Source organism: Curcuma longa, chromosome 10, assembly GCF_044706935.1.
Source record: "Curcuma longa cultivar G26 ecotype Majalengka, Jawa Barat chromosome 10, ITB_CL_G26_1.1, whole genome shotgun sequence".
NCBI classification, from domain to species: domain Eukaryota; kingdom Viridiplantae; phylum Streptophyta; class Magnoliopsida; order Zingiberales; family Zingiberaceae; genus Curcuma; species Curcuma longa.
The window spans coordinates 7,770,562-7,785,357 of NC_133870.1; the positions used below are offsets into that span (position 1 = coordinate 7,770,562).

The 14,796-nt window shown below is 42.4% G+C and overlaps 2 protein-coding genes and 1 pseudogene across 2 annotated transcripts; 1 reads left to right on the forward strand and 2 right to left on the reverse strand.

The window, feature by feature from the left end:
• Positions 1 to 801: 801 nt before the first annotated feature.
• LOC141836654 (putative auxin efflux carrier component 1c) lies at positions 802 to 3,302 on the reverse strand. The gene is made up of 6 exons (XM_074724163.1): positions 2,136 to 3,302; positions 1,735 to 2,011; positions 1,561 to 1,646; positions 1,298 to 1,455; positions 1,118 to 1,194; positions 802 to 1,034 (listed from the first exon to the last, which is right to left on the reverse strand). The coding sequence occupies exons 1-6, from the start codon at positions 3,274 to 3,276 to the stop codon at positions 968 to 970; spliced, it is 1,806 nt and encodes a 601-aa protein (XP_074580264.1). The 5' UTR covers positions 3,277 to 3,302; the 3' UTR covers positions 802 to 967.
• A 2,234-nt stretch (positions 3,303 to 5,536) lies between these two features.
• LOC141836656 (E3 ubiquitin-protein ligase RHF2A-like) lies at positions 5,537 to 9,415 on the forward strand. The gene is made up of 9 exons (XM_074724165.1): positions 5,537 to 5,749; positions 6,060 to 6,207; positions 6,319 to 6,365; positions 6,787 to 6,849; positions 6,932 to 7,040; positions 7,123 to 7,451; positions 7,551 to 7,646; positions 7,727 to 8,052; positions 9,125 to 9,415. Exons 2-8 carry the CDS (start codon positions 6,076 to 6,078, stop codon positions 8,031 to 8,033), a joined length of 1,083 nt encoding a protein of 360 aa, XP_074580266.1. The 5' UTR covers positions 5,537 to 5,749; positions 6,060 to 6,075; the 3' UTR covers positions 8,034 to 8,052; positions 9,125 to 9,415.
• Positions 9,416 to 10,242: 827 nt separating this feature from the next.
• Positions 10,243 to 12,645, reverse strand: LOC141836655 (uncharacterized; annotated as a pseudogene).
• Positions 12,646 to 14,796: the final 2,151 nt, after the last annotated feature.

The window sequence follows — 14,796 nt, forward strand, 5'->3', positions numbered from 1 at the left end:
ATTAAGTGCACTAGTGATAAATTAACTGAAAAGCAGGAACTGACCTTTCCAGCTCTGTTTCAGAAAAGCTTACTGATTAGACCAACCGCTCATGTTCTTTAGGTTTACTGGCTAGCTAGCTAACAATTATAAATTATATTAACACAGTGATCGTCCCACACTAGAAGGCATCTTATCTTTTTAATATTTAGAAATTTGTTTTCTCTGTCGAACTAATTAAGCAAGCTAACAAGCATGAAAATATGATGTCTGCACGGTATCCTTTCTGATATCGATGGCGAAGGAGGCTTTTTTCGATCGCTATCGCCTTTGCTGCCAGGACCTCAACGATGGAGGATGAACAGAGACCAACGCCACAAGTTTCTGCAAGCTACAAGCTTCATTTCCAAACAAAATGTGGCCCATCCTCTTGTCAATTTGCCCTTGAATCTTGATAATGTATATATATGTATAACTGTCGTCGTCGTATTTAATACTGATTAACGCTGCGTCCCCATCTCTCCCATGCTTCTCGCCTTATCCCTACTCTGAAATCTTTTCTAACTATTTGTGGTGTGCATGCATGCTTCGACATGAGAATATTAGTTTGCATAAAATAGTTCGAACCCATAATCTAATCACTCTCTGCGCTAGATTTAGTGCAGTAACTGATTGCGTGCCATAATTTCTTAGAGATTCCCTCGACAGAATCCCCCATTTCATGCAAAATTTAGTTATACAAGGAAGGAGTTGCTGCAACAGCACGAGATTTAGCAGTTAGCAGGGGCGTCGTCAATGGAGATGAGCTCTGTCTCATAATACGCCAAACCAGTCGATGTCAAACCACCTGTACTCGCTCACTCGCTTCACTCTTTGCATACAATTGATGCCATCAAAAGAATGGGAGAATTAAAGCTTAGGATTTAATTTCATAGTTGATCGATTTAACAACAACAGCGAAAAAAAAATTCTCGATGGATTGCAGTCGTCAAATTCCCAGGAGGATGTAGTAAACCAGAGTTATGGGCAGAGCGATCAGCATCCCGAATATCACTCTGAAGCAAGAAGAAGAGCTTGAGTTAGTGGGACAAGAAGGGAGAGGTGGAGTTAAGAATGACAGTAAAGCTGTACTACTCACGCTGTGCTGAGAATGTCTGGGTGTACGTTGTACTCTTTTGCGAACACGAAGGGGACAATGCCTTGTGGCAGGGATGCCTGCCCATGGAACAGAACAATACGGAAGGAAAGTTAGAGATAAAGTTAGCGTGGAGTGGTAAAACGTGCAGGCATGTGGGTGGGAGCATGGCGAGGAGAGGACCTGCACAATGGCGATGTGCAAGAGGACGCCGCGTAGGCCAATGACCAAGGAAGCCACGGCCATGACAGCAGGGCCTACCAGGAACCTCACGGCCATGGCGTAGGCCGCGACCTTGTTCCCGCACGCTATGATTCTCGGCTGCAGCGCCATGAACAGACCTGCAATTATCCGACGTCGAGCGGCCGGTAAAGAAAGGGAAGAATACAAGAAACGGGGCGTTTAAAAAAGGGATTAAACTATTCCTGCGGCACGTGGACACTGACCTAGGCTGAACATGGCCATGCCGAGGCCGGCGTCCGAGAGGATGGAGATGGAGTTCAGTATGATGACTGGCATCTCGAAGTTCCACCTGCAACGACAGACCAATTGCGTCGGTTTGCAGCCTTTGCAAGATTGGTGCGTGGTGGAGTTGATTGGAGTTGGTTAATTTTGGTTACCGGAAGCAGACGAGAGACCAGATGATGCCGATCAAGCTGGAGTAGGTGTTGGGGTTGCGGATAAGCTTTCGCCACACCATGATCAGGATCAACCTCGTCATGACGCTCGTTGGCGGCATGGACGTCACTTCCCGTAGGCCTTCTTTGCCTGCGGCCACCTCCGTTTTGGCTCTCTCCTCACCTCCCTCGCGAGGCTGAGCTGTTCCGTCTATGTCGAGAGTAGTCGTCGTCCTGTTGGGGAAGCTGAACTCCTCTCGCTCTGCATACTGATCGTCCACTACAATTTTTAAAACGAAATCGAATTACTTGCCGATGATTGATATGGAACAAGAATAGTAGTTGAGATTAGTTGCGAATGATTAATGGTGAAATAGAGTAGGAATCGAGGTTAGTTGGCATACATTTTGAGGGAGAAACTCCTACGGTGACTTGGTGCTCTACTGCTGGCGGAAAACCATAGTCCTTGCCGTTTCCGAACACGTCGGAGACCGGCGACGCGCTGGAGCTCCACACGAACATGTGAAGGTCCTTGTTGCCGGCGTCCTCTGTTTTGAGGAGGTTGGGCTGCCCAGTGGCCGCCCTTTTGGGTGCGGGCGCGAAGACGGTGGGATTCGGCGTCGGGTAAGGGGCGGTCACCGGAAGTTGGTACTGAAACCGCGTCGGCGGTTTCGCACCGAGCTCAGACTCGTCGTAGTTGGAGGGCCGAGGCGTTGCCGCCCCGAAGTTGGAGCTCCGGCCTCCCGCCATGGCGTAGAAGTCGTTGTGGTTGAAGCTGGAGCCGCGGGGCGTGGGGTTGCGCGACGACTGGAGGGAATAAATCTCCGCGTTGGTGAGGTTGGACGGGCGCGGTGTTGTGACGGAGAAACCGCCGACGGAGCGGCGCGGGTAGTTGAGGTCGGAGCGGGAGGCGTTGGATCGGCGGACAGTGACGTGGAACCTGCCGTCGTCCTTGAGGCGGGTTTCAGTCTCGATAGGGACTTCCCGTCCGTCGAGGGACACGACATCGGAGTCGACGGTGATGGAGGCGATGGCACCTGCGGTGTCGGGGAACTGGTCGGCGATCAGGGTCTTGGCGGCGCGGTACTCGAAGAGGAACAGCATCAGGGTGTACCAGATGATACACTGGAGCACGACGATCTGGACCATGAGAGTGCCGGAGGCTTCGCCGTACATGCCTCGGAGGAGGGGGATGCCCATGACCAGGGTGTTGGGGAGGGTCGAGAGGGAGAAGGTGGTGATGGTCCAGTCGAGCCGGCCGCGGCGGCTGAGACGGCCCCAGGCGGTTAGCGCCGCCAGAACCAGCAGCTTCTGGAGCGTGTCCGCGGCGATGAACCGGAGGTTCATCGCGTAGATGTTGTTGCCGGAGATGAAGTGGAAGGAGAGCAGCGGCACCGCGAAGAGCGCCACGAAGCGGTTGATGCCGGAGCACTGCGTCGGCGTGAAGATCCCCCACCACTTCACCGACCCGTATGCAAGGATCATGGCCACGTAGAGCGGCACCACCGCCGTCATCACGTTGTAGAAATCCCTCGAAGTAATCATCTTCTCTCCTTCTTCTTCTTCTTCCTCCTCCTCCTCCAGTGAACAGCGTCTCAGACTCCTCTGCAACAATAAATACACCCTTTATCTGCCCATCTTGCAATTAAACCCTCCGTATTTTAAGTCCATTAATATTTGGCACAATAAAAAGTGATGACGTATGATGACGTGATCAGGTACGCAGGCGTGGGAAAAAGAGGTCGACCAAATATAATTTCGCATAAAAGTCCAACGAATTATGATTATTATAGGCATTAAATTTGCCTGGTAACTCGAAGGGTATAATCGTCAAAGAAACCGGGAAGAATTCTTCCATCCTCCGAAGTAAACATAGCGCTTGCAGCGAGTTCCAATATTCATACAAGAAGAGCTTGAAAGACAGTAAACAAAGAATATTGGTGCACCCCAAAATCCTCCGGTCTCCTGCAACTGGAACAAACTCGCATCGAACCGATCAAACATCCCCAAACGCACTCCAGATCGTTGTATCGTTCACGTCGACGGTGAGTCTTGTGAAGTTCGACGCACAAAAAACCAGACAAAATGGCAGAGGAGGAGGAAGAAGAAGAATACTAAAAGATTTCTGAATTGTGAATTCTTAATGTTCATTTTAAAGGAAGCAGGAAAGCAGAGGATTGGCAGGACACTGATCCATGGATTCTTCCAAGTGAAGTGAAGTGACTGAACAGAACTGAAGTACGACTCTGCACGAGGAATAAAGTGTTAAAGTGTTTGCTGGTGCAGTCCAAATCCGAGGAAAAAGGTGCCAACCTTCTCTTTGTCGATCGTTTCGAATTAATCAAAAAGCTGAATGCTAGTGAATAAATCCTCTTCTCCGTCGACAGGCTGCTCTGTTTCGTCTTACTCCTCTCCGCCGTCAGGCGGTGCTCTGACTCCGGCGACGTGCTGAACACGTCGTTGACCGGTGAAGAGCTGAAGCTCCGGTTGGATATGTGCAGGTCGTTCTTACGGCGCTGTCGTGAAGACTACAGCAGAATTTGGCGGTCGCTGGCGGTTGGTACTGGGGCCTCGCCGCCGTGCAGCGGAGCTTGGACTCGCTGAAGCTCGAACTTGAAGTTCCGGCAGCTCCTCAGAATAATATAGAGAAATATTATTTCATATAATGAGAAATATATTTATTAGGAGCCATTTTAAGAATATTAAAAAAAATGCTCTATTGGAAGTAATGTTAATCCATTAAAGCTAATTGTTAGAGTCGCGAGGAGTAGGTCGCAGTTAGTCAAGTCCGAAAGTAGCTTCTCGATTTTGACTCAGTGTGATTCATAGAGCCCGAGTCGAACCGAATCCCCTGGCATATTGACTTCCGAATCAAGTCAAACCCTCTTGACCAAATTCCAAGCTGACCGAATCCTTTGATCCGGGTCAGGCACGTCAGGCAAACCGACGGAGACCAAGTGGAAGTCCTTCGCAAATCAACCGAGTCAACTCACAGATCAAGTCGAGTCCTCAAGGAGACGGATATCCTGTACCAAGTCGGCTCTACATTGGCTCTCACTCCAAAAGCCGACCTGAAGCCTTGACGCGGATTCTCCCTCCCGAGCCGAGTCGAGGCTCTTCGGTTTTCCTTGTCCTGTTTCTTAAAAACCACTTCCTCCAACATACGGTTACAAAGGTCCCCTTGACACCTCTGCAACTAATCATGACAATACATTGACAAATGTACATGACATGACCCCTCAAATATAAGTCAATGATGGGACACTGAATATCCTATGTCTTCTGACAAATTCATATCGATGATGGGACCTCCGTCATACTCACGAGGTGACGTGACTCCCCAGACCCATATATAAGGTTAGTTCCGTAGAAGAGGAAGGGAGACATTCTCACCGTCCTCACTTTCTCTTTATTTTCTGCTTGTCATCTTCCTCCCTCACGAACTAACTTAAGCATTAGAGTGGTCGCGCCGAGGCAACCCCTGACCTTCTTTTTTATAGTGGCAGTGAGTGCAGGTTCAATCAGCTTCACGGCTCATTCCTCTCAATACCTCGTTCGAGTTTGGTGCTGAGAAGAGTCGGGCGCGTCCAAGAGCGGATTTGTTGAACACTAATGTTAGTCAATTTGACTAATTCGTCATCAAATATCTTTAATTAAAAGTATTTAACAACCTAATGAACACCGTTGTACTTTTTAGATTGTTTCAAGTTTGTTCATACTTATCTTTCTTTAATTTTATATTTAGTCAAATTAAGTGACATTAATTTCTCGTTAATCCGCCGTTTTGACCACGTAAACCACTGGTGATGCTCCTTCCTGCAAATGGAATCCCCTTCCCTGGTCAAATTCAAGGCCGGAGAAGAAGTCTCCTCAATTATTAGGCGCTTATCTCCTCCTCCTCTTCTTCTTTCTCCTCCTTTATTCTCCTTCGGCCGAGGAACGCACCAGGGAGAACCTTCGTCTCCCCAATTCGAGCTCATCTGCCGCTATTCGCCCTATCGTCGCCGGTTCCTTCCAGGTACTGCTTTCTCCCCTCGGTTTCCAAGGATTATGCACGGATCGTGGCGATCAGTCCATGAAGATGCCAGCTTTTCCTGAGTCAGCGATTGCCGCATGGTTTTACTTTGACTTTGTTTGTTTCCGATCGAGTTGTATTATAAAGATGTGTTTTTTAAGGGCACCATCTCTGATATTGATCTATTTCCGACTCTTTTTTTCTGTTGCTTATTGATTTTGCTATAGTTTCAGTGGTTGGTACACTAATATTTGGGTCCTGTTGCTTATTGATTGGTTTTCCTTCTTTTGATTTGTTAATTTCTCGGATTTAGGGTTTAGGGTTTAGGGATGGAGGAGGGCGCAAAGATGGAGAAGGATATGTCGTCAGCTGCGGCTTTTGTGGAAGGGGGCATCCAAGATGCGTGCGACGATGCCTGCAGCATATGTCTTGAAGAATTCTGCCAAAGTGATCCTTCAACAGTATGTGGTTTCATGTTCCTCTTGTTAATGGATAAGATTTTCAATTCTGTTCCCTAATCTGGATTTATTTTGTTTCTCTCATTTTTTGCATTACTTTTATTACTCGTGTAGGTTACTGGTTGCAAGCACGAGTTCCATCTCCAGTGCATTCTTGAGTGGTAATCATCGTTTTTGTTAATAATGTTGTATATTTGATGCTAAGGACCAATTATTTTAAACGTTATACTTGCTGCTTGTAAAATCAAGATCAAAGGAAGCAGGCATTCTATGATCCTGTTTCCGTCTAATAAGGCATGTGCCATCTCTTTTCTGATTCTAGTCATTATTAATGCACTTGTCGTTGTTGTTTCTCAGTGGTGTAACTTTCAATTATTACGGTGAGCTAGATTAAGTTGCATTCAATATTTTTTATTAGCATTTGCCCATGTAATAGTTTCTATGTCAAGCTGCATATTACGAAATAAGTTTGCTCAATGATCTTTAGTGTTCATGTCTTTAGTTTCTTCCTTTACAACAACACAAGCTCCTAATATGCATACTAGTAGAATTGTAGTATTCATGTCAAGAATTTGCAAGCAGGTGCCAGAGAAGTTCTCAGTGCCCCATGTGTTGGCAGCCCATCTCTTTGAAGGATCCTGCAAGGTTTCATTTGGTTATTGCTAAATCTATTATAGTAATTTAAATCCTACACCCTCAGCTCATTATTTAATGCTGAACATTGCAGCCAGGAATTGCTTGACGCTGTAGTAAGGGAGAGGAACATTAGGCTAAACCAAACAAGAAGAACCTCTATCTTCCATCATTCAACTTTTGGAGATTTTGAATTGCAGCATGTTGGTAGTCATGTTGATTTGTTAGTACTTCATAGTTTTATCCTTCCATAGAAGATGATGAGCGTTTTGATCAATACTGCAGCTACCAGGAAGTGGAAGTGATGCTGAATTTGAAGAGCGCTTAATGCAGCACTTAGCTGCTGCTGCAACAATGGGAAGGCTGCACCACATTTCCAGGAGAGGAGGGCATAGTGGTAGGTCAGGATCTCATCGCCATCCACAGTTTCTTATCGTTTCTCCACATCCAAATGCACCCTATGTTGGCTATCAATCTTCCTCTTCTGAACGAGAAGAAAATGAGCCAACTGCCTCAACAGAAGAAACCCGCACGACTCCAACCCAAGCCGAGCAGAATGATGCAATAGCATCAGAAACCAGCCCCGACCATAGCAGGCCTAGTACCACCGGCAGGTCCTCTATACAATTACATTTTGTTTTCATATATTTTCTTGTATCCTGTGTGGTAAAACATCATGATGATAGACACTATTTGCACTTTGACTATGCCAGCCAATCAGTTCCAGTCCTTCAAGACAGACCAGGACCATCAGATTTTCAATCTTTCTCAGAATCCTTACGATCTCGTCTAAGTGCTGTCTCAATGAGGTATGCTACGTTTTGCTTGATACTTCTTAGAGTCTCAAAGATGAGATGGACTGAAATGGTTGTATTCTGCTACCATCTAGGTACAAAGAGTCTATCACCAAGAGTACTCGAGGATGGAGAGAGAGGCTTTTCTCTCGTAATAGCGCTGTGGCTAATCTTACTTCTGAATTTAGGAGAGAGCCAAATACTCAAATTGACACAGGCACACACACGGTAGATCTCCTAGAGACAAGGGATAACAATCCTAGTGCTTTTGCTTTACCTGATGTTGTAGTCAACTCAGCTGCAATATCGAATAATGAAGGGGTCACTGGGAATCATGTGGTCAGTCTTCCAACTGATAGTACTCTGTCAGCTCCTTGTCATCCAGCCTCCAATGCAAACTGAGTTTTATCAAACATTACAGGTAAATAAATATGCTGATTAGTCACATTGCTTTTGGGTTTAATAAGGTGCTAGTTTGTCAGATTTAGAATATACTGATTACTTTTGTCACAATAAGATAATACTTGGGCAAATCATACCTCTGGAGATACATATGAACAAATAATGGAGTAATCAATCTGTACAATGAAAATGACAGTAGCAAATTTGGAAATTTGGTTTGACTACAATAGGTATGGCAAATTACAAGTACTCTCTCCTATCAAATGGAATTTCTTTTTTGCCATAATTACCTTGTTAGCGCTCTTTCAGATTTCTTTAGCACAATTTGGCATTCCTAGGATATATTTAAATTATGAGGCTGTCTCAGACTTTTGGTGCCCTAGGTTAGCTTAACTAAATTTTGGTGCTAGGTTAGTTGATCAAAATTGAAGCTTGATTCAAGATATTTTAAGTGATTTAATATAAGACTAAATCTATGATTTTATTAAAGACTAACTTAGGATGCGTTTTTAGGTTCTATTTCGGATGTGCTTTTAGGTTTGATTTTATTAGAGACTTTTAGGCTTTTTTAGAGCCAGCGATAGTTTAGCTGTTTATAGTAGAGGAAAAGGCTTGCCAAATGGATTCACTGTCTACTCCAAGTGCATCGTCCTAGGCATCAGGTGGATGGAACCGGATGATCCAAAAGTTGGCCAAGGAAATGCATAGGCCTTCAACTGAAAGACCTTTGTAGTTCTCAAGTACAACCTTGCCGATTTTAAGGCTACTGTGAAATGATGATTCCTTTCAACATGAGAATTATTTTTTGTATTCCACTTCCTCCTTTTACACATTACGTTTACGCCAAATCAGGTATATCTTGAGTGTTATCTTCTGGATTTTACTGTTTTACTATCTAGTGAATTTTCAGTGTTTGTTGTGTCTCAGCAAGCTCATTAAATACAATGATGAATTTGTATCATCTAGATTTGATGCTCTTAATGCAAAGAATGCTTCAATATATGATTAGTTGTCAATATTTTTTTTGCTGCATCCCACTGGTACATGTTATTACCTTGCATTTAATTTTCCTCTTTTTTGACATTGTGCAGATATCCTGTCTGATACTTTGCTTACAGATGGAATTCAAAGTGACCCAAAGAAACATCATGAAATGGGGTATTCTATTTTGATGTAGTAAATTTGCTTACTTTCTGTTATTCGGCCAACTAGTTATCTGTTGTTGAAGAATCTGTCTCCCTGAATGATAGATACATTGCTATGATTTTATGTGTGCTAGCAACTAAATTATAGGGATATGTGTTTATGTATCTGGAACTTATCGAGATTACTTGAACTGTATGCCTCGATATTGAATTGCAAATGACTGGGATTTTGTATCTTGTGCCTCTGTTCCAGGTACTCTACTCGTAATTTTCAGGTCCTACTCATACTAGTTCATTATTCTCTTGCAACATGCTATATCATTTTGGTGAAGTTTGGTTTGGTAGCAAGATTAAATAGGGCTTATTTAAAATGATGATTTTGGATCATTATTCCAACAATTGATCCATCCAAAATTAGCAGCTTATTAAGGGGAAAGGTTACATTGGATACTGATTTGTCCTTGGACAAGGTTCATGTTACCTAGAAATTAGCCTCAGGTTGGGCCCTGCTAGCCCAAGGTATCTAGAAACCTTATTCAGAGAAATTTGGTGTTAATTTTAGCATGGTTTTAGTGGGATTTGGGATGAAAAGGGAGTGGTAAATTTTCTCGCTGATGAAATATTTTAAGAGCTTAGGAGATGTTTGAGGGTTCATTGGCAGTGATATATATCATATTGATTTGATTGCAGAGAGAGTCTTCCCTTTGAGGAAAATTTTTTTATCCGGGGAGGAGCACGAGAGGTTAGGTTTGTGTTGTTTCTTCATCAGTAATAAGAGTGCTACTAATGAAGGATTGAGAGGTTTTCTATACAATGAGTGCATAATGATTTTTATTGTTCATTTACTTTGATATTATATAGACATGAATTTTCTCCTTGACTCCACTTACACAGAAGATCTTGTTAAATTGTTCTTGTATTTTAGTTTTAATGTTAATGCAATCCTATTAGGGGAGATGACCAATTTCATCATTAAAGTAAATGAACAGAAACAAAAATGATCATTAATTGGAAAGCAACATTTGACATAGGATTTTATACACCTGAATGCATGTTTAATGTCCTTAATGAGACTTGAGATTTACAAGGTCCCTAGGCAACAAGTATCTGAAAGTGAAGTTGTGAGGTACCCACTCAATGAACTTCTGAGAACTGCTTCCTTGGCGCGCGTTGACCAAAAACCTTAAGTTTTCAGGAAAATGGCACTTGATCATCTCCACTAGTTCTTGAGTGGATAAGTTGGAGTCCCTACCGAAGTATTCCAAGATCTTTGGCACAAGGAGCTTGCGCCCCTTCCCAATCGTTACTGTTGCATGGATGTACTCCACCTTTGCAGCCTGCAGCAATTGGAACAATCTCTTGGAATTGTACACTCGAACCTGCAGCAGAGAGCAACCAAGCTAACTCAACAAAGAGGGATTGTGGAGGGTCTATAGTAGATGAAGAAGAAAAAAGAGTGAAAAACTTTACCGCGGGATCTGAATGGCTTCCTGAGCATAGTGCGAAACGAATTAGAGGTTCAGGACTTTGAATGGCATAGGCTTTCCATTCATCACTGTCTTTGATCTTTACCCTTGAGGAGAGTAATGTCCTCAGCCACTACAAGGAGAAATTAATTGATTTGGAACTTTTGGTATTTGACAAGAAAATGCATGAACAAGCGATAGAGCTATAGCTAAAGATTTCAGCATATTAGCATGCAAAAAAAGGAGATTAAGAATGTGATAAATACCTGCCCAGGAGGATGCATATGAGATCCAAGTAAGAAACCCTGTATGATATCCGCGTTTACCATTCGACCGCCAACATTGTACATATTCTGAGATGAAGAGTATCAACTGTTCAAAAGAAAAATATCTTCCTTTATATTGATGCTTATTAGATTACCTTGGTGACCAATGAAGCCTTTTTCATGTTACTTCCTGGAACCCCATGCTCTAGATACAGCTATCAATTGCAAGAGGAGATGAGAATTTATTTCTGGAAGATAAAAGATGGATAGTGAATTGGCTGACAGAGATTTACATGCATCATCATTGAGTTGTGGATATTGATCCAGAATGCAATCTTTTCCTCATTGCTCATACTTCTTAGATCAACTGTTTCTATTCTCTGGACCAGCAATCTGAAACCCAACAAGTCGGTTCTAAATTTGATTAGAAATTTGAGATTCTAGGTTTGATTAGAAATTATAAGCTAGGCATTGGTTTACTTATATTTCTGTAGCATTTCTTCAATATCGTTACACTTTCGACTGGCCTTGCAAAAGGATAACACTTCTACCATCATGTTGTATGGTCCACTTAGCTCCTTCAATCTTTCCGAGCATCTAGAATTGTCAAACCATGCATCAACCATTGCATCCCTCTTATGACAAGGGCTCCTCAATTCTCCGGTATAACGGGGGAGAAAGATGTCCTTGATGAGAAGGATGAAGTGGGTGAAGATGAGATACCGCGATGGCCAACATGATGATCCTTAAGTTTACAATAGATGGCACACATTAACCTAACCATGTCTTCTGACAGTCTGTTTGGTGTCTCAGGAATGTGATGAGCAATTGTAGTTCCGAGATGTTCTGCAAGGCTCATTACCCCTGAATTAAGGATCTGTTGGTGCTGTCCATAAACCAAAAGGGAACAACTGTTAGAGACTAAGGAGAACTTTCCTTTGTTATCATCTTTTAGAATCTGAAAATATGGAAACAAAGAATTGAAGTCCTTGGTAAGGAGAGTTTAGTATGATTGCATACTTCAAGGAAAGACAGTGGTAGAGTATGGCATGCCCCAAAAGCTTTAACTAGATTTTGAGCACAAGGTATCCCTTTAGCTGAACAAGATGAATGGCTGCGGTGAATTCTGCCACTGTTCTTCGCTTGACCTCGAACCCTACAAGCTTCACTTGCTAAATAGTTTGAAGAATTTTGCAGTGGTTTAATATCACCGGATCGGGCTGCTGCTGATGCTACTTCTCTAAAAGAGAGATCATGCGAAGCGGCTTCTGGAAATGGTGCTGATTGTGGAACTAGTGGTTGCCCAATTTCATCTTCTACAGCAAGGATTGGTACATTAGGTGCTTGTTGCTCAAATGCTCTCCGGTAGATGGATAGAAGATATCGTTCCAAATGCACAACCTCTAACTCTAACATTGCAATCTCCATTATTAGTTCCTTGGTTGACTGACATCAAAAGATTCAATGAGCCAATGGAAAAAGAAATCAAAGTTATATGTTACAATTTACAGAGAGCTTACTTTTGGGATGTAACTAATAGACGATGCATCATCGATAGAAGAACTGTTGTGTTGCAGTGCTTTTTCAAGTTGTTGAACCTGCTGGAGGATGTGAGACTATGAGAGGTTTAAGAAAGATTTTCCCCCTAGTTCATATTTATTTTAACTCTTGCTGATATTACCTCTGTCTTCAAAGAGCTTTCCATCATATACTTGAGTGATGGCCTTTTCTTCATTGCAGCTGCAACTCCTTCTTCCTTATCCTTGCAATCTGAACTGCCACTATATAGGAAGAAAGCTCCTAATCCGAAAAGCTCTTTGGAACCTCATAAAGGCAAAAAGGAGAAAAGAGGTTTACCACAATAACATGGTGCATCAACCTTATCTTTCTTGATTCTCTTCTCACAACTCAACTCTATCAAAGTGTCGAAGAGAAGAAACACTGAAGGTTTCAGCTATCGAACCGGTAAGTTTTTCTTTCATGTAAGCTCACAAAGAAGAGTAGAAGAGAAGGAAGAAAAGTGAAAAACTACATCAATGGAGTTCCTTGAACTTCACCATTCCAGTTACAACGTGGAGGAAACAGTCGAACTAACACAAATGAGTTGTGGAACAGTTCAACCACTAAACTCCTCACTCCAAAGGACCATTCTCTGAAGGTCACTGTGTTGATGAACCCCAAGGGGAAGATGAGAGCCCTCCCTCAATATAATTACGTGAGGATTTGGGCACTCATCCACGTGCGTGTTGTTGAAAGAATCCTTAGTCTTTCGCCAAACTAGAAAGACAAATAAAGATGAGCCGGAAAGCAAGTTAATAGAAGCGTAAAGAGCATGAATGCCCTGGCTCAATGAAGCTTCCTTCCTAGGCTCTTTTCCTCCCACCAAAAAGAAGCAGGCAGCAAAGGTGCCTCATGGAGTCATGGTCCTCTACACCATTGGTACTATTCTTCCTCGCATAATACAATTATAACAATCAAGTTTTATCCATTTTAACATCTTCATTTTTACGGTTCTCTTCTTTTGCTCGTGTACTTGAGTTATAATCCAACATTCAACTTCATATGATATAGCAGATTTAACCACGAAGGTGTTGTTTATCACATAATTCAGAGCGTAAAACAATTAACAAATGACAGACATGCTTGATCGAGGTTTCCTATGGTTTAGAGCTCTCGTTGATAGTTTCGATCAGGTAGGGCAAACTAGAGAGCCAGAAAATATCATGAAAAATTCTCTTGCAAAATATGATAAAATTACATATAATAGATATTTCCTTGGAACACCGTTTTGACGGAAGCTTTGTGCACCGACTTGCCCTTTTAATTTAGATTTGTTTCAAGCATATTTTAGCTGTATGATTGACAGCATGAACTGCAGATTGCTTCTGCTTGAGAATCTTGTAGCATCTGTAAGTTACAGAGGATTTATGGATAAAACCTGCAGAATCTGTAATCAATTGTTTTCGACATGAGTCTATTTCGATCTGATTTATCCGAAAAAGGCGCATCTGGTCTGAGTCGTCTAGCTAGGTGACTTGTGTTCATGCCGGTCAGTCCGAATCCAAGCCTAATTTTAGTCCAAATACTTGAAAAGAGATCAATTCAACCCCGCAAAATATCAACTAAATCTTGTTTAATCATATATAGGCACATACCTGATTGAACCCAAAACCATTTCCTGATCGCCACGACGATGTATAGACAGACCGAGCAAAGGTTAATATTGGCACGGCTCAATCAAATCGAACACGACCCAAGCGAAAGAAAACGCAATCTGATTGAGCCATTCCAATATCACCCTCGAACTTAGCCATAACTCAAGATCTTAGACATCAATTGATCATTGAGGACATGGAAGAATGAAGAAGAGAGAGCCTCAAATAATATAGGAGAGAAGAGAATCATGTAAGAGACAAAAAATATATATATAAAATTATCAGAATGAAATCATTGAGTAATAATAGATAGTTGGGACGTCCATATCATCATATATCAGTAGTTCACACGGGTACAATTAACTATTTCTAAGGATAAACTTAATGTTTTTCACTTGCACACGAAGTGTTCGACGCCCTGCATCTCTCATTGTTTGCATAAGCATCGACCAGAAACTCCATGACCATGCAACAACAGCCATTTTTTCATAATAAACTTTCATAGTAGGTAGGGCAGGCTGACAACCCAACTCAAACCCATTTTTATCAAAATAATAATAATAATAATATCCCATATTATTTTATAGGATAATTTATAAATTAATTTGTACTGTGTCATTTTTAAATACCAATTATGATCTATATATAACAATTAATCATATTTAAGGCCTAAACATTCAATGCAAATGATTGGCGAGGACCGACACAAGCTAAGAATCTTATAAAATTAT

Excerpts from the sequence above, each read along its gene's own strand:
- LOC141836654 (XM_074724163.1), bottom strand. The coding sequence starts at position 3,276 with ATGATTACTTCGAGGGATTTCTACAACGTGATGACGGCGGTGGTGCCG. Across the intron at positions 1,456-1,560 it reads CATGGCCATGTTCAGCCTAG|GTCTGTTCATGGCGCTGCAG; the intron begins GTCAGTGTCCAC and ends GGATAATTGCAG. Across the intron at positions 1,195-1,297 it reads TGCACATCGCCATTGTGCAG|GCATCCCTGCCACAAGGCAT; the intron begins GTCCTCTCCTCG and ends TTCCATGGGCAG.
- LOC141836656 (XM_074724165.1), top strand. The coding sequence starts at position 6,076 with ATGGAGGAGGGCGCAAAGATGGAGAAGGATATGTCGTCAGCTGCGGCT. Across the intron at positions 6,208-6,318 it reads GCCAAAGTGATCCTTCAACA|GTTACTGGTTGCAAGCACGA; the intron begins GTATGTGGTTTC and ends TTACTCGTGTAG. Across the intron at positions 7,041-7,122 it reads GAGATTTTGAATTGCAGCAT|CTACCAGGAAGTGGAAGTGA; the intron begins GTTGGTAGTCAT and ends TCAATACTGCAG.